The following is an 18963-nucleotide window of genomic DNA, read 5'->3' as shown; positions in this document are numbered from 1 at the left end:
AAATACAGTCCTTCCTTCAGGGTGGCAGGGAGAAACTGCCTGCAGACAGGAATGGGCTGTACAGGAGCAGCCCCTCCTGAGCCTGTGGGGAAATGCTGCAGATCTGCAGCATCGCAGATGGATGAAGGGACAAACAGGTGGACAGACGGACAGATAGGTGGCAGGGATCCTGGGCCAGGCCGCGGAGCACGAGCCACTGGGCAATCGTCACAGCAGATGCTACTTTCCATGATGTTCTGGGAATCTAAGTCAGTTTCATATGCTGGATGTCAAGCCAGAAGCAGACACCAATATCTAGCTGGGCAGAAGGGCACGTGGTCCTGTGCACCACAACCCTCCCTTTGCCTTCAATCAGAATTGCCTTTTATAGGCAGGTTGATGGTTAACAGCTGGATGGCAGGGTCAAAGGACTAGAAGGGGAAGCACCAGAAACACCACGTGCAGGAGGACAGACAAGATGAAGGCTGGGTTCAAAACCTGGGGCTCTGGGGCAAGTGCTCAGTTCAGGGAAGTGGAGAGATGGGGCCGGGGCCAGGGGGTTTGCAAGGGAGGAAGGGGGGCCTGGGTCAGGCATCATGGAAAGCACTTCCATAAGGAGCATGTGTCACTCTGCTCCACAAGGGAGGATATGCTGTCCACCCTGCTCTTTCTCTCCCCTTTCTCTCTCCTTCCTTCCTTTCTGTTTCTCTTTTCTTTCTTTCCTTCCTTCTTTCTCTGCCCAGTCTTTTCTTTTCTTTTTCCTTTCTTTCTTTCTCTGCCCACCCATTTCTCTCTTTTTATTTTTTCTTCCTTGTTTCTTCCTTTCTATTTTATTGTCTTTTTCTTTTTTTCTTTCTCTTTCTTTCTTTCCTCTCTTTCTTTCTTTCTCTTTCTTCCTTCCTTCCTTTCTCTTTCTTCTTTCCCTCCCTCCCTCCCTCCTTCCTTTCTTATATTCTTCCTCTCTCTTTTTTTTTAGATGGAGTTTTACTCGCTCTACCCAGGCTGGAGCACGGTGGCACAATCTCAGCTCACTGAAACCTCCACCTCCCTGGTTCAAGCGATTCTCCTGCCTCCTCCCAAGTAACTTGGATTACAGGTGCCTGCACCACCACACCTGGCTAATTTTTGTATTTTTAGTAGAGATGGGGTTTCACCATGTTGGCTAGGCTGGTCTTGAACTCTTAACCTCAGGTAATCTGATGCCTCAGCCTCCCAACTTGCTGGGATGACAGGTGTGAACCACAGCACCCGGCCACTTTCTTTCTTTTAAGAGACAAGGTCTTGCTCTGTTGCTCAGGCTGGAGTGCAGTGGTGTCATCATAGTTCACTGCAGTCTTGATCTGGGTTTGTGCAATCCTCCCACTTCAGCCTCCCAAGTAGCTAGGATGACAGATACCCACCAATAAATCCAGCCATATATTTTTTTATTTTTGCAAAGACGATGGGGATCAGGGACTCACTGTGTTGCCCAGGTTGGTCTCAACCTCTTGGACTCAAGCAATCCTTCCGCCTCAGCCTCCCAAAGTATTGGGATTACAAGCATGAGCCACTGTGCCAGGCTGCTGACCTTTACATTCATCATAATTAATTATTATTATTATTTTGGGATAGTATCTGGCTCTGTCACCCAGGCTGGAGTGCAGTGGCACAATCACAGATCAGTGCAGCCTCCAATTCCTAGGCTCCAGCAATCCTCCTGCCTCAGCCTCCTGAGCATCTGGGAACATAGGCACATGCCAACATGTCTGGCTAATTGGTTTTTTCTTTATGAGATAGAGTCTTGCCCTGTCACCCAGGCTGGAGTGTAATGGCACAATCTCAGCCTACCGCAACCTCTGCCTCCCAAGTTCAACTGATTCTCCTGCCTCAGCCTCTCCTGTAGCTGGGATTACAGGCACCCACAACCATGCTCAGCTAATCTTTTGTATCTTTAGTAGAGATGAGGTTTCACCATGTTGGCCAGGTTGGTCTCGATCTCCTGACCTCATGATCCACCTGCCTAGGCCTCCAAAGTGCTGGGATTACAGGTATGAGTCACCACACCTGGCTAATTTTTTTTTAATCTGTAGAGACAAAGTCTTGCCTTGTTGCCCAGGCTGGTCTTGAACTCCTGGGCTCAAGTGATCCTCCCGCCTCAGCCTCCCAAAGTGCTGGGATCACAGGCCTGAGCCACCATGACTGACTGTCCACCCTTTTACTATTTTATTTTATTCAGCTGATGTTGTATTTTTAGTAGAGATGGGGTTTCTCCATGTTGGTCAGGCTGGTCTTGAACTCCTGACCTCAGGTGATCTGCCTGCCTCAGCCTCCCAAAGTTCTGGGATTATAGTTGTGAGCCACCTCACCCAGCCCTTTCCTTATTTTTAGAGGGGGGTTAAATTCTTCACCTGGTGTCCTGTGGCACGTGGCAGAGCCAGGGTTCAGCAGTGAGTCTCCTAGCTCTAAAGCCTGTGCTTTCTGTTCCACCAGCTGCAGAGAGGGAGCTGATGTCAGAATGAAGGGAAAACACTGGAGTTTATGGCATTGGTGGGACCATTGGGTGAAACCACTGTGACTCTCTGGGGCTGAAAATTCCAAACAGAGCAGCCCAAGGAATCCAACCATCCCTGAGGGTTCAGAAATGCAAATCAGGGTTGTGTAATCATGGCCTGGACTGGAGACTGACCAAATATCTGCAGGGCTCCCCCTTGTGGGTTGGAGGCTAAATTTAGGAGACCAACCTTCTGGAGATTGCAGGCATTGGGGCAGCCCCTGCAGCCACCAGGATCATCTCAGCTTATTTTTATTCACTGTCCATAGATTTCCCAGCTTTTTGTAGTATGTTCAAACTGGAAAGGATTTCAGAGTTTGTGTCAACTAGATTTATTTTACAGACATAGGAACTAAGCCTTTAAGGGAGGAGTGCCTGTTTTGACACACTGTCATTTTTCTTAGCCAGGTGCAGTGTAATTTGCCTGTATTCCAGCACTTTGGGAGGCCCAGGCAGGAGGATTGCTTGAGGCCAGGAGTTTGAGACCAGCCTGGGCAACATAGAAATACCCCATCACTACAAACAATAAAAATAAATTAGCCCAATGTGGTGGCATATGCCTGTCATCCCAGCTACTCTGGAGGCTGAAGCAGGAGGACTGCTTCAGCCAGAAGGTCGAGGCTGCAGGCTATGATTGCACCACTGCACTCCAGCCTTGGCAACAGAGCAAGACTCTGCCTCAAAAAAAAAAAAAAAAAGAGACCAGGCACCATGGCTCATGCCTATAATCTCAGTACTTTGGGAGGCTGAGGTGGACAGATCATGAGGTCAGGAGTTCGAGACCAGCCTGGTCAACATGGTAAAACCCCATCTCTACTAAAAATATAAAAATTAGCCCAGCATGGTGGCTCAAGCTATAGTCCCAGCTACTTGGGAGGCTAAGGTGGGAGAATCACTTGAGGTTACAGTCAGCCAAGATCACACCACTGCACTCCAGCCTGAGCAACAGCAAAATTCTGTCAAAACCAAAACAAAAAAGGAATGAATGAATGATAGAATGAAAGGAAGGAAGGAAGGAAAGAAGGAAGGAATGAAGGAAAAAAGGAAGGAAGGAAAAAAGGGAGGGAGGGAAGGAGGGAGGGAGGGAAGAAAGGAGGGAGGGAGAGAAGGAGGGAAGGAGGGAGGGAAGGAGGGAGGGAGGGAAGAAAGGAGGGAGGGAGAGAAGGAGGGAAGGAGGGAGGAAAGGGGAGAGGGAGGAGGGAGGGCATATGGAGGGAGGGAAGGGAAAAGGGAGGAAGGGAGGGAGGGAAAAGAGAAAGCTTTCTGCCTTAGTGCAATTTTCTCACCAGCCCAAGTTCAAGAGTGAAGTGTGGTTTGTGTGAATGCTTTTCCCAGACAGAGATACAGGGCAATGGTGAGAAGAAAAAATTCAGGTATGGTTTCTTCTCTCTTAGAAGTATTAGGTCCAAGAAACCAACTGAAATCCTGGGATGAATGGATTCTGTCATTAGAGTCCAAGCCCTTTTGGCCGTCAGTCCGAGTGGCTTGTGGCTGCTGTAACACAGATCTGGTGGCTTAAAACAGTGGCAATGATTCTCTGTGGTCCTGGAGATCAGAAATCAAGGTGTGGGTGGGGCTGTTCTCCCTCTGGAGGCTCCAGGGGAGGATTCATCCTGCCACCTCCAGCTTCTGGGGTTCCAGGAATCCCCTGGCTTGAGCCCACGTGGCTCCAGTCTCGTTCTCCATCTCCCCATGCCTTTCCCCATTTGTCAAATCTCTCCTTTTGTTTTTTGAGGTGTAGTTTCCTCTGGTTGCCAGGCTGAAGTGCAATGGCATGATCTCAGCTCACCACAACCTCCGCCTCCCAAGTTCAAGAAATTCTCATGCCTCAGCCTCCCAAGTAGCTGGTGTGACAGCCATGTGCCACCACACCTGACTAATTTTTATATTTTTAGTATAGATGGAGTTTCACCTTGTTGGCCAGACTGGTCTCTAACTCCTCCCCCATGATCCACCTGCCACAGCTTTCCAAAGTGTTGGTATTACAGGTGTATATCACCATGACCAGTCTTTTTTCTTTCTTTCTTTCTTTTTTTGAGACAGTCTCCCTCTGTCACCCAGGCTAGACTGTAGTGGTACAATCTCAGCTCATTAAAACCCCCACCTCCTGGGTTCAAGCAATTATCCTGCTTCAGCCTCCTGAATAGCTGGGATTACAGGCACCCACCACCACACCCTGCTAAAGACATTTGTGATTATGTTTAGGGTCCACCTGGAGACCCAGGATGACCTCTCATCTCAAGATCCTTCCTGTAATCACTTCTGCAACTTCTTTCCTATACAAAAGAAAATTCACATGTTCCACTAATTTAGGAGCCCATATATCCTTGGAGCATTACTCAGACTAACAAAATCTTTTTTCAGGGCAAAGGTAGATGCTCACAGGAAATGCTTCCATGCACAACGGCCAGGAAGCTTCCATGCCAGCAAGCTTCTTTTCATTATTATTATTTTTTGGAGATGGAGTCTTGCTCTGTTTCCAGGCTGGCAGGCAGTGGTGTGATCTCAGATCACTGTAACCTCCGCTTCCAAGGTTCAAGCGATTCTCCTGCCTCAGCCTCCCGAGTTGTGCACTACCATGCCCAGCTAATTTTTTTTTTTGTATTTTTAGTAAAGATAGGGTTTCATGGTGTTAGCAGAATGATCTTGAGCTCCTGACCTTGTAATCCATGCACCTCAGCCTCCCAAAGGGCTAGGATTACAGGTGTAAGCCACTGTGTCCAGTAGCAAGCTGCTTTTAAGAGTCAGGAAGAGGCTGGGGGGCTCACACCTGTAATTTCAACACTTTGGGAGGCTGACCTGGGAGGATGGCTTGAGCCCAGGAGTTCCCAACCAGCCTGGGCAACATAGTGAGATGTGCCTGCAGTCCCAGCTCCTTGGGGCTGACATGGGAGGATTGCTTGAGCCCAGGAGTTTGAGACCAGCCTGAGCAATATAGAGAGACCCCTTCTCTACACAAATATACAGAAATTAGCTGGATGTGGTGGCACATGCCTGTAGTCCCAGCTCTTTGGGGGACTGAGGTGGGAGGATTGCTTGAGTGTAGGAGTTGGAGGCTACAGTGAGCTGAGATGGCACTACTGCACTCCAGCCTGTGTGATAGAGTTAGACCCTGTCTCAAAAATAAAAATCAGGATGAGGGAAGGCAGCCAAAGCAAGTAAGACCAACCACACCCTGGGGTGGGGCAGTCTCTTTGGAAGACATTTCAAAACTAAACTGGGAAGGTTCTATTTCCCGATTATGAAAAATTTCTGGAACAAGATAGATAGTGCTGGTGTTTGCACATGGTATACATGTAATTAACACCATAGAGTTGCCAACATCTGAATAGTAAACAAGGGCCAGGCACTGTGGCTGAAGCCTGTAATCCCAGCACCTTGGAAGGCTGAAGTGGGAGGATCACTTGAGCTCACAAGTTTGAGACCAGCCTGGGAAACATAGTGAGACCCTGTCTCTATGAAAAAAATTAGAAATTAGCTGGGCATGGTGGTGTGTGTCTGTAGTCCCAGCTACTCAAAAAGCTGAGGTGGGAGGATCACTTTAGCCCAGGAGGTCAAGGCTGTGGTGAGATGTGATTGCACTACTGCACTCCAGCCTGGGTGATAGAGCAAGACCCTGTGCCAAAAAGAAAAGAAAGGAAGAAGGCCTGGCGTGATGGCTCACCCATGTAATCCCAGCACTTTGGGAGGCTGAGGCAGGTAGATCACCTGAGATCAGTTCACCTGGCCAACATGATGAAATCCTAAAATTTTTAGTTTCTACTAAAAATTCAAAAAAATGAGCCAGGTTTGGTGGTGAGCACCTATAATCCCAGCTACTTGGGAGGCTGAGGCAGGAGAATTGCTTGAACCCAGGAGGTGGAGGTTGCTGTGAGCCAAGATCACACCACTGCACTCCAGCCTGGGCAACAGAATGAGACTCCATCTCAAAAAAAGAGAAAGAAAGAAAGAAAGAAAGAAAGAAAGAAAGAAAGAAAGAAAGAAAGAAAGAAAGAAAGAAAGAAAGAAAGAAAGAAAGAGAGAAGGAAGGAAGGAAAGAAAGATTAGGGTGGGGCAAGCTAAACTACACTGTTATGTATTTTAACAACATATAAAACCCACTTGGGGCTTCCTCCCCATGTGAGTTCCTCCCATGTGAGGCTCAGCCCCACACTGGGAACCCCCCTCACTGGCCAGTGGCATCTCTGAAGTGGTCTGTGGTGTCAGCTTGGACCAGCAGTGCTCACCCCCCACACAGCACACAGAAGCTTTCTAGGGAGCAGTTCCCCCAGGACAGCAATACTTTCAGGTGACAGTGACAGTGACACTGGGCAGCAAAATTGGTTTCCTCCTGGCAGGCAGTCAGATGCACACACACACGCATACATGCAGACCATGCCAGATGCACACACACATGCATACATGCAGACCACACCATTCAGAAAGTTCACCTGGGACCTGAGACACAGCTCTTGGAGGGAGATCAGAAGATCAGATGGTATTTGAGCAAATAAAAGCAAAATGAGAGGAAAGGTGGAAGGGAAAAAAAAACATAAAGGTTAGCCCTGCCACCCATGACACAGAAACGTGCCATGTCAGTTTCAACAACTAAAAGTCAGAGCCACTCACAGGAGGCAAAGAGTGGGTGGAGGAGAGGAGTTGGGAGGTCTGAAGAGCAGAAAAGCCAAAACACAAGAGTAAGATCTGATGCCACAGAGGTTCCACCCACATGGGATCTGCCACTGGGAAAAATGAAATCCCCAAAGCCCAGGCACTGCAAGGACTGCGGACTGGAGGAATGGGCCTTTCACACCAGTTGGATGACAGAGATGTAGAGATGCCCATCTCTACAGGTGGGCAACACCACAGGCATACGAATGGCTTCGGTGCAGCTCCCCAGCACCCCCAAATGATGCAGATCAGTAATCCAGAGACGGGGCAGGGCGCAGGCTCAAGTATTCCCAGATGCAGGCACCCCTGTGCTGCTTGAGTCATCTGCAGAGTCATAAGACTGGGAACCTGGAGGAGCTACCCTGGTGAACACCGGACATCCCAGGGCAAGGTACCATGTACCTCCCACGCAGTCCCCCTCTACAGCAAAGGGTTTGGATGGCAAAGCCTCAAAGGCCTTCCTTCCTTCTCCAAGTGGGGCAAACATGGAGGACATACTCCCCTGGGGCCTGCACTGAGGCTGCCAGGGAGCCTGCTCGGTTTCTCACTCTGGTTTTTGGGTAACTCCATCTGCTGACACTGAGACCCTCATTAGACATCTGCATGCCTGCCACCACAGCTGAAATCGGTGTGCCTTCTCCAAAGCCATCTTCTCACCTGCTTTTTTTCTTTTATTTTTTGAGACAAAGTTTTGCTCCTATTGCCCAGGCTTGAGTACAGTGGCACTATCTCGGCTCAACACAACCTCTGCCTCCCAGGTTCAAGCAATTCTACCTCAGCCTCTTGAGTAGCTGGGATTACAGGCATGCACCACCATGCCCGGCAATTTTGTACTTTCTTTAAGTAGAGACAGGGTTTCTCCATGTTGATCAGGCTGGTCTTGATCTCCTGACCTCATGATATGCCTGCCTCAGCCTCCCAAAATGCTGGGACTACAGATGTGAGCCATCGTGCCTGGCAGAGTGGGATTTTCTGCACAAGAAAAGTTTAGACATGGGTGTGGATATGAGCCTTTTGCTAGGAGGCCAGCCCAGGGCTGGGCAGCATCCCTCTTAAGTTTTATTTTTGGAGAGCCTTGCCTTGAGCCATTCCTCAAGCCTTGCCTCCCTGAAGGGCCTGTGCTCATATGCACACACATGAACCTGCAAAGTACACATACATACAGATGTGCACACACATGTCAACACACACGTGCACACTGCAATGCACACAACATGTACTCACACATAGCCATACACACGTATATACAATCACATCCACATTAACATACATGAAAATACACAAACATAGACACATATGTTCACACACACACAGCACAGCCCTCCCAGGCCTTTCTGGCAGGCCTGAGTTATTTCCCAGCCCAAAGGGAGCCTCTCTCAGGGAATTTTGTCCAAACCAGAAAAGTCAGCAAGACTCAGGCCCTGAGGCCCACATGGAAATTGTGGCCATGGTGGTGGCTGCCCAGGGCAGTGGGGGCCTAGGGTCTGGGTAGACACTCCTGACTGTGGATGCTAAATAGGACCCCCTGGACTTCCAAGGAAAACAGGAGGGGAGGCAACGTTTTTGTTCTCTCTATGTGTGTATTAGCACTGAGTAATTTAGGTACTTTTAAGTTTCTGTGGCTGCTTTGAAGCTTTCTGGAATCAGAGCCCTGAGCAGCCACATGTGGGTCTTTCCCCAGAGCAGACAGATAGGGCCTTCTCTGCCACCAAAAAGTGGGGGTGGGACATCTGCTGGAAACCAAGGAGGCTGGGCAGTGTCAAAGGGATTTTTTTAAATTGATACTTTTGTTGAGTTTTCAGTGGAGTCATATCCAGTGCTAACAAAGAATGTAAAGGAATTCTGTGTCATTCCTCGGCTGTCCCTGGTAGTAATATTTGGTAAAGCAGGATCCTGTGGGCAGGATTGCAGCCTGTCATACCTCCCCCAGTCTCACATGTGTTCTGTGGTATTCAGTATTGTACTCACTGGTGTGTGAGTCTGTGAGGCTCTCTGTGAGTTCATCACAGTGTAGGCTTGTGGATTTATGACCGTAGTTGAGGCACTAACAGGGCTCAGTTGCCCTTTTATTTACTTATTTATTCAGAGATGGGGTCTCACTTAGTTGCCCAGACTGGCCTCAGCCTCCCAAGTAGCTGGGACCACTGGGCTGTGCCACCCACGCCCAGCTAATTTTTAAATTTTTTATAGAGAGGGAGATCTTGCTGTATTGCCCATGCTGGTCTCAAACTCCTGGACTCAAGTCATCCCCCATTTCAGTCTCTCAAAATGCTGTGATTACAGGCAAGAGCCACCGTGCCTGACTGTGTTACCCCTTTACACACAGACCTGACTCTTTCCCAGCCCCTTCCCCTCCCTGATTCTGGCAGCTTTAATCTGTTCTCCATTTCTAAAATTGTATCATTGGTCTGGGCATGGTGGCTCATGCCTGTAATTCCACCACCTTGAGAGGCCGAGGTGGGCAGCTCAACAGAGGTCGGGAGTTTGAGACCAGCCTGGCCAACATGGTGAAACCCCATCTTACTAAAAATACAAAAGTTAGCCTCGTGTAGTGGTGTGTGCCTGTAATTCCAGCTACATGGGAGGCTGAGGCAGGAGAATTGCTTGAATCAGGGAGGCAGAAGTTGCAGTGAGCTGAGATCATGACACGGTACTCCAGCCTGAGTGACAGAGGGAGCCTCTCAAAAAAAAGAAAGAAAAATGCTGGCCAGGTGTGGTAGCACATGCCTTTAATCCCAGCACTTTGGGAGGCCGAGGCAGGTGGATCACGAGGTCAAGAGATCAAGACCATGCTGGCCAAGACGGTGAAACCCCATCTCTACTAAAAATACAAAAAATTATCTGGGAGTGGTGGCAAGCACCTGTAATCCCAGATACTTGGGAGGCTTAACCCAGGAGGTGGAGGTTGCAGTGAGCCGAGATCATGCCACTGCACTTCAGAGCGAGACTCTGTCTAAAAAAAAATGCTGCTTCCCAGACTGGACAACGGAAATGTTGGTGTGCAGATTGAGCGTGTACATATAGATGTGTAGGAACACAGGGAGGGTGCGTGCATGAGATGAGGGAGGTGTGCATGTAGGGGAATGCATGCACACAGGAGTGTCTGTGCCCAAGTTGTGTTATGCTCATGCATGCATGTGCTTGTATGATGTATGAATTGGTGCATTAAGTGTGTGCCCCGTGTGCAAGGGGAGCATGTGATGTGGGTGTGAAAGCAACAGGAAATTGTGTTGATAAGTAAAGTATGGGATGACGGGTACTTACAGGTGCATGAGTGGATTTTGTGTCTCTAGAGTGTAAATGACTGGCTTATATTGCTGAGTCGAGAATAAGTCACATGTGGAAATGGTAGGAGAAATGATGGGACCCAAGGCCTGAGCCAGCATTTTGGTTTCTGGGGTGGCCCATGCCCCCACTTACCCCTCCAGAGGCCTGCTGGGTGGTGCTGGTAGCTGGCAAGACAAAGCAGAGAAGCCGGTACCCAAACAGCCCTCCAGACGACTGGACTCTCTTCCTCTTGGTGTGAATCAGGAGCACTTCAAAGCTCTGGGTGGGAAAGTCAGGGCTGGCCCCTTAGGGGAGGGCAGGAGGCGGGGGAGCCTCTTCTCTTCCCCTTACTCTCCACTGTGGCAGCAAAGCAGCAGCTAGCAGGGACCTTCTCCTCCAACTCCAACTGCTCCTCTGATTCCCATGCCACCTGCTCCTGTGTCTGCTGACCTACTGAGCTGTCTCTTAACCCTTCTGGGATGCTCTTCCTCCTGATCTCTGCCCTGCCCCAGACCTTTCATTAACACCAACCCCCACCCACTGCCCAGTGCCAACCAGACCCACTGCCCCTGACCATAGCCTGCCCCATCCCAGATGCCCCTGCTTCCAGCCTCATGCCCTCAGTGACCCAAAGGAGACCTGGACATGAAGGTGAAAAGGGTGCTTTTGTGGTTCCTCTTGCTCTGGCATCCCAGTCATGCAATCATGAGTGTGAGGAAATGTTGGATCTGACACAGATTCTATTTCTAAAGTTGTTTCATACTGTTGTTTTCCTAAAAGTATTTTTGTGGGGTCCTTTGATCCTCCCTGCAGATCAAAGACCAAAGACCTGAGTGCAGATTTCTTAAGCAGCCTAGAGAGGCTCTGGCTTCACCAGTCCACATCAGGTTCTGGGTCCTACTGGCCCTACTTGGCCCAAACACAGAAAGGTTCATAGGATGGAAACAAGAAAGTATTGACTATAATATTGAAAAGGAAGGATTTCATGGGCTAGTAGAACACAATAAAGAACCCATTAATGAATCTGTGCATTTACAGCCAACTCGTTCTTCACCAAGGCACCAAGAACATACCTTGGGGAACAGATAGTGTCTTGAATAAGTGGTGCTGGGAAAATGAGAGGTATCTATATGTGACGAATAAAACTAGACCCCTATGCTTCACCATATAGAAAAATCAAGAAGCCTGGGCATGGTGGTTCACCCCTGTAATTCCAGCACCCTGTAATTTCTGGGCAAGATGGGTGGATCACAAGGTCAGGAGTTCAAGACCAGTCTGGCCAACATGATGAAACCCCATCTCTACTAAAAATACAAAACATTAGCCAGGTGTGTTGGCAGGCACCTGTAATCCCAGGTACTCAGGAGGCTGAGGCAAGAGAATTTCTTGAACCCAAGAGGCAGAGGTTGCAGTGAGCCAAGACCACACCACTGCATTTTAACCTGGGCAACAGAGCAAGACTTTGTCTTACAAAGAAATTAAATCAAAATTAATTAAAAACTTACATGTAGAAAACTACAGGCCAGGCATGGTGGCTTAAACCTGTAATCCCAGCCCAGGTGGGAGTGAGATAGGAGAATTGCTTGAACCCAAGGGTGTAGGTGGCAGTGAGCTGAGATCTGGCCACTGCACTCCAGCCTGGGTGACAGAGTGAGACTTCATCTCAAAAAAAGAAGAGGAAAGTACTAAATTACTAGAAGAAAACATTGGAGAAATGCTTTAGAACACTGGTCTAGGGAAAGATTTGTTTAGTAAGACCTCAAAAGCACAGGCAACCAAAGCAAAAATTTATAAATATGGTTAGATCAAGCTAAAGAACTTCTGCACAGAAAAAAGTTTTTAAAATTAAAAGTAAAAGTAAACAAGGTGGACCAGGTGTGATAGCTCATGCCTATAATCCTAGCACTTTGGGAAGCCAAGGTGGGCAGATCAATTGAGTTCAAGAGTTCTAGACAAGCCTGGTCAACATAGTGAAATGCTGACTCCACTAAAATACAAATAGTAAGCCAGGGATGGTGGTGCATGCCTGTAATCCCCAGCTACAAGGGAGGCTGAGGCAGGAGAATCGCTTCAACCTGGGAGGTGAAGGTTGCCGTGAGCCAAGATCATGCCACTGCACTCCAACCTGGGTGACAGAATGAGACTCTGTCTAAAATGAATAAACAAATAAATAAACACACAAGCAAACTGAGAAACAAAATGAAGAGACAACCCACAGAATGAGAGAAGATTTTTTATACTATTTACCCAACAAGGCATTAATAACCAGAATACATAAGAATATAAAAACAAAAATCCCAAATACTCCCATTAAAAAATAAGCAAAAGCCATGGCCGCCTGGCCCCATGGCCTCCGCACACCAGCCAGCAGCACCATGCCGAACCCAGCCCGGACCACAGGGACTCGGTGTCATCCAGCTCCACCAGCCGCCTGGACCCCAGGACTCTGTGCCCTTGTGACCTAGTCCAACTTGTGACCCTCACCAACCACTGCTTGGGTCCAGGTGGGCTGGGGGCAGGGCCGTCATCTAGACCAAAGCCATGCCACTGTGCTGCCCCAGCCATCAACCTGCCCAGAAGCCATAGAGGACAGGTAGGTAACCTTAGTCAGGCTTACCAGCCTGGCCAGCAGGGCAGACCCTCTGAGCTTCTGGCCATCCCCGTCCAAGCCCTGAGCCCACCCCAGTCACTCCTGACCCTAGCAGTGGCCTCACATGGGAGGGGGCTCCCTTCACCTTGATTCCTCAATTCCTCCAGCTGTAAAACAGGACCAGGTGGCCCAGTGGCCTGGAGGAGCCGCCCCCCCCCGCCCTCCATTGAAAATGGTTTTCTAAGTGCAATACTTGGCCCACTGGCCTCCCGCTGCCCCCATCGTGCTCAGGCAATAACTGGCTCAGCCCCAGTCCATGCATCCTGTGGTGACCTCTGGGAGCAGCACCCAGGCTCCCTCCAGCCCTGACACCCAGGGGCAGGTGGTCCTGGCTGAGCAGGGTGCAGGGGCGAGGCTGGGGTCCTGCCACAGTGTTGAATGGACAAACCAGCCGAGGCAGCGGTGCCCCCACTGTGACACCCATGCCCCACTAACCCCACACCCACATTCTGGGCAATAAAAGACAGCATTGGGGAAAAAACTGTTTCCTATAATCCATGTTAAAGAAATTTTTTTAAAAAAGGACAATAGATCTCAATAAATATTTTCCGAGAAATAACATACAAATGGCCAACAGGTAAAAGCAAACACGTTTAACATCACTAATCATCACAGAAATTCACATCAAAACCACAATAAAATATCACCTAACCTCAATTAACATGCTGATTATCAAACCGTCAGATAACAGCAAATGCTGACAGGGACACAGAGAAACAGGAGCACTCAAATACTCTTGATGAGAATGTAAAATAGTCTATCCACTATGGAAAACTACATGGAGGCTCCTCAAGAAACTGAAAATAGAACTACCATATGATTCAGCAATCACACTGCTGGGTACACACCCATGAGAAAGAAATTCAGTGTATCAAACACATGTCTGCACTCCCATGTTTATTGCAGCACTGAAATACAAAACTAAGCTGAAATACGAAATTAACCTAAGTATTCATCAACAGATGAGTGGACAAGAATGTGTGGTACATGCACACAAAAAGAAAGGATTTGTGAATATACTAGAAGCCATTGAATTGGATGCCTTAAATGGGGAAGTTGTATGCTATGTAAACTCTACTTCAATACAGTTGTTTTTAAAAACATAAGGTGCTGAATGTGATGGCTCACACCTGTAATCCCATCACTTTGGGAGGCCGAGACAGGCATATCATGAGGTCAGGAGATAGCGACCATCTTGGCTAAGATTGTGAAACCCCATCTCTACTAAAAAAAAAAAAATAGCCAGTTGTGTAACATGCGCCTGTAATCCCAGCTACTCAGGAGGCTGAGGCAGGAGAATTGCTTGAACCCAGGAGGCAGAGGTTGCAGTGAGCCAAGATCTGGTCACAGCACTCCAGCCTGGTGACAAATGAAGTCTTGCTCTGTCACTCAGGCTGGAGTGCAGTGGCATGATCGGGGCTCACTGCAACCTCTGCCTCCCAGGTACAAATGATTCTCCTGCCTCAGCCTCTGGAGTAGCTGGGATTACAGGCATGCACCACCACTCCTGGCTTTTTTGTATTTTTAATAAAGACAGGGTTTCACCATGTTAGCCAGGCTAGTCTCAAACTCCTGACCTTCAATGATTCACCTCCCAAAGTACTAGAATTACATGCCTGGCCTACATTTTTTTTTATACAAGTCATGTCATAAAGGAAATCTGAAAAAGATGACTAAGTTGATTAAAAAAAAAAGAAACATTAATTGCTGAATAAGCAGTATTGAACTGGATGCAGTGGCTCATGTCTGTAATCTCAGCATGAGATTTTTGGGAGGCCAGACAAGTGGATTGCTAGAGGTCAGGAATTCGAGAACTGGCTGACCAACATGGTGAAACCCTATTTCTACTAAAAATAAAAAAATTAGCCAGGCATGGTGGCAGGCACTTGTAGTCCCATCTATTCAGGAGGCAGAGGTTGCAGTGATCCAAGATTGCAACATTCTACTCCATCCTGGGCAACAGAGCCAGACTAGGTCTCAAAAATAAGCAAACACACACACAAACAAAAAAGGCAGTGTGATGAAATACACCAGAATGTTCACAATGCTTTGCATGGCAGAATGGTATCATGAATAACATTGACTTATAAAGTCCAGCCAGATGAATGGCGGGCAGGTTTTTTCACTTTCTCATGCTGAGCTAATTGTTACTTTCTGAAACTAATTTTCTTTATGTGATATGTCATGGGTTTAGGAAAGTAAATTACTTCCTACTAATATTTTGATTTCTTAAGAAGTCTTTTTTTAAAAGTGAAAAACAATTTATTACAGTATAATTTTCATAGAATAGTATATACCCATTTGAAGTGTGCAATGAGTTTTTGTCAAATGTATATAATTGTTACACAAGCACAACAGTCAAGATACAGAATGTCCCACACCCCAAAGCACTCCCCTTTATATTCTTGTGTTTGTTTCTGAACTCTCTCTTCTGTATTTTTTTAAATGATACTGTTTACTTAATCTCACTTTTTTAATTGCATTTTAGGTTTGGGGGTACATGTGAAGAACATGCAAGATTGTTGCTTAAGTCCATACAGCAGCGTGATTTGCTGCCTTCCTCCCTTCACCTATATCTGGCATTTCTCCCCATGCTATCTCTCCCCAACTCCCCACCCCCCACTGTCCCTCCCCTGTTTTCCCCCAACAGACCTCAGTGTGTGATGCTCCCCTCCCTATTTCCATGTGTTCTCATTGTTCAACACCCACCTATGAGTGAGAACATGTGGTGTTTGATTTTCTGTTCTTGTGTCAGTTTGCTGAGAATGATGGTTTCCAGGTTCATCCATGTCCCTACAAAGGACATGAACTCATTGTTTTTGATGGCTGCATAGTATTCCACAGTGTGTATGTCCCCCAGGACACACAGGGGGATGGATGTATGGGGTTCCCCAGGACACACAAAGGGATGAGGTGGATGGGGTCCCCCAGGAAAGACATATGGATGAGGTGGATGGGGTCCCCCAGGACACACAGGGTGATGAGGTGGATGGGGTCCCTCAGGACACACAGTGTGATGAAGTGGATGGGATCCCCCAGGACACACAGTGTGATGAAGTGGATGGGGTCCACCAGGACACACAGTGTGATGAGGTGGATGGGGTCCCTGAGGACACACAGGGCAATGAGGTGGATGGGGTCCCCCAGGACACACAGGGCGATGAAGTGGATGGGGTCCCCCAGGACACACAGGGCAATGAGGTGGATGGGGTCCCCCAGGACACACAGGACAATGAGGTGGATGGGGTCCCCCAGGATGCACAGGGCAATGAGGTTGATGGGGTCTCCCAGGATGCACAGAGGGATGTGGTGGATGGGGTCCCCCCAGACACACAGGGTGATGCAGTGGATGGGGTCTCCCAGGACACACAGGGGGATGAGGTGGATGGGGTCCTCTATGACACACAGGACAATGAGGTGGATGGGGTCCCCCAGGACACACAGGGCAATGAGGTGGATGGGGTCTCCCAGGATGCACAGAGGGATGCGGTGGATGGGGTCCCCCTGGACACACAGGGTGATGCAGTGGATGGGGTCTCCAAGGACACACAGGGTGATGAGGTGGATGGGGTCCCCTAGCACACACAGGGGGATGAGGTGGGTGGGGTCTCCCAGGAAAGACATATGGACGAGGTGGATGGGGTTCCACTGGACACAGAGGGATGAGGTGGATAGGGTCCCCACAACACACAGGGTGATGAGGTGGATGGGGTCCCCCAGGACACACAGAGGAATGAGGTGAATGGGGTCCCCCAGAACAGATAGGATCAGGTGGCTGAAGTACTGCAGGATAGACAGGTGGATGAGATACATAAAGTCCCATAGGAGATGCAGCTGGAGGAGATGGTGGAGATCCCACAAAACAAATAGCTGAAAGACATGAAGGAGGTCCCAGAGGGCACTCAATTGCTGGAAGTGTTTGTGGTTTCAGAAGATCACCAGCTGGAGAAGATGGTGGAGGTACCAGAGAGCACTTGACTGGAGGAGGTGACTGTGGTCTCAGAGAATCTTCACTTGGAGAAGATGGTTGAGGTGGCACAAGACATTCAAGTGAAGTAGGTGGTTGAAGTCCCAGAGGACACGTGAGTGAAATAGGAGTTGAGGTTCCAGAAAACACTCAAGTGGTGGAGTTGCCTGAGGTCGCAGAAAATCTTCATTTTGAGATTTTCTCCCCTCCCTTGCCTTACCTTCCCCACTCTTCCTTCCCCTTCCCGTTCTTTTCCTTTCCTCTTTCCCTTTCTTTCCCTTCTCTTACCTTCCCCTCCCTTACCTTCCCCGTTCCTGTCTCCTTTTTTCCTCTTCCCTCCCCGCCTCTTTCTTCCCCTTCCCTTCCCTTCTATCCCTTTCCTTCCCTTCTCCCTTTCCTCAAAATCACCAGCTTGAGATGGTGATAGAAGTATCAGAGAACACTCAAGTGGAGGTGTGTGAGGTCTTAGAACATCTTCAGCTGGCGACGGTGGTGGAGATACCAGAAGAAACTCAGATTGAGATGATTTGGGTCTTAGAAAATCTTCAGCTGAAGACAGAGGTAGAGGTACTACAGTACACTCAAGTAGAGGTGTCTGTGGTCTCAGAAAATCACCAAGAAGGTGAAGAGATACCAGAAGACAGTCTATTGAAATAGGTAGTTGAGGTCTGAGGGGACACTCAAATGGTGGAGCTACCTGTAATCTCAAAAAATTATTAGTTGGAGAAAGTAGTTGAGGACCCAGACAACACTGGATGGAAGGTGTGTGTGGTCTCAGAAAATCATCAGCTGGAGATGATGGTATATGTACCAGAAGACACTGGAGTAGTGGTGTTTGGGGTCTCCAAAGATTATCATCTGGAGAAGGTGGTAGAGGTGCCAGAAGACACTGGAGTGGTGGTGTCTGTGACCTCCAATGATTGTCATCTGGAGAAGGTGGTAGAGGTGCCAGAAGACACTCAAATGGTGGTGTCCATGGTCTACAAAGATTATCATGTGGAGAAGGTGGTAGAGGTGCCAGAAGACACTCCAGTGGTGGTGTCTGTGGTCTCCAAAGATTGTCATCAAGAGAAGAACATAGAAGTGCCAGAAGACACTCGGGAGGAGTTGTGTATGGGCTCAGAAAATCATTGGCTAAGGGTGGTGGAGTTAACAGAAGGCACTCATGTGCAGTTGTCTGTGGTCCCCAAAATTTGTCAGCTGGAGAAGGTGGCTGAGGTCCTAGAGGACACTGGAGTTGAGGAGTTGTCAGAGGTCCCAGAACACCTTTAGCTGATGGAAATGGTTGAGCTCCCAGGTGACACCCAGATAGAGGAGGTGGCTGCCAAGCCTTCAGTGGCCATGATGGATCAGCCATGAGGTAGGGCGAGCAGGGCAATCCTGAGCAATGATGATGCTGTGCTGAAGCCATTTTAACCTGCAGGCAGAAGAAGGAAGTGTTTGGAAATGTATTAATTTGATGGACAGAACCATCATCAACAACACAGGCTGAACCTTATGTTTCTGCTGATAGTTTTTTGCAGCTTTCCATCCTCCAGGTATCAAAATAGCACATCAGTATCATGAAGTCACCCTTCCACTAAGTACCACTGACAGCTGCGGAGTGAAGAAAAGTCATTGGGACAAACTGTTTTCTCCACATGCCACTGTGTCTCTCTACAAATGTAGGCAGGCTGGGGGCCTGCCCCAGGGGAGACAGAGTCATAGCACAGTAAAAAAGAAGTACATTTCTAACATGGGAGTGTCTATGTCTATCTTCATTCCTCCCTCACCGCCGTCACCAGAGCATGCTCCTTGCATCAGATAAACAGCCAGTAAGAGAGGCATGAAAAGCCCATTGTCCACATATCTGTTGCAGCTTCTTTTTGGAGAATGTTCCTCAGGCCTTTTATGTTCTGTCTCTGATTCTCAGAACTCTGC

General features: G+C 48.4%; 1 protein-coding gene across 1 annotated transcript; it reads right to left on the bottom strand.

Annotated features, from left to right (window-relative positions):
• Positions 1-347: 347 nt before the first annotated feature.
• LOC144578650 (uncharacterized) lies at positions 348-18741 on the bottom strand. The gene is made up of 6 exons (XM_078345435.1): positions 17347-18741; positions 16519-16651; positions 16087-16182; positions 12911-12995; positions 10580-10705; positions 348-410 (listed from the first exon to the last, which is right to left on the bottom strand). Exons 1-6 carry the CDS (start codon positions 18452-18454, stop codon positions 348-350), a joined length of 1611 nt encoding a protein of 536 aa, XP_078201561.1. The 5' UTR covers positions 18455-18741.
• Positions 18742-18963: the final 222 nt, after the last annotated feature.

Source organism: Callithrix jacchus, chromosome 1 (assembly GCF_049354715.1).
Source record: "Callithrix jacchus isolate 240 chromosome 1, calJac240_pri, whole genome shotgun sequence".
NCBI classification, from domain to species: Eukaryota; Metazoa; Chordata; class Mammalia; order Primates; family Cebidae; genus Callithrix; species Callithrix jacchus.
Note: the sequence above shows the minus strand (reverse complement) of the source record. Positions and strands in the feature narration are given on the sequence as shown.

Excerpts from the sequence above, each read along its gene's own strand:
- LOC144578650 (XM_078345435.1), bottom strand. The coding sequence starts at position 18,454 with ATGGCTTCAGCACAGCATCATCATTGCTCAGGATTGCCCTGCTCGCCC. Across the intron at positions 16,652-17,346 it reads AGGAGACAGGAACGGGGAAG|GGGACCCCATCCACCTCATC; the intron begins GTAAGGGAGGGG and ends TGTGTGTGCTAG. Across the intron at positions 12,996-16,086 it reads CCCATCCACTTCATCACACT|GTTGATGGCTGGGGCAGCAC; the intron begins GTGTGTCCTGAG and ends GCTTCTGGGCAG.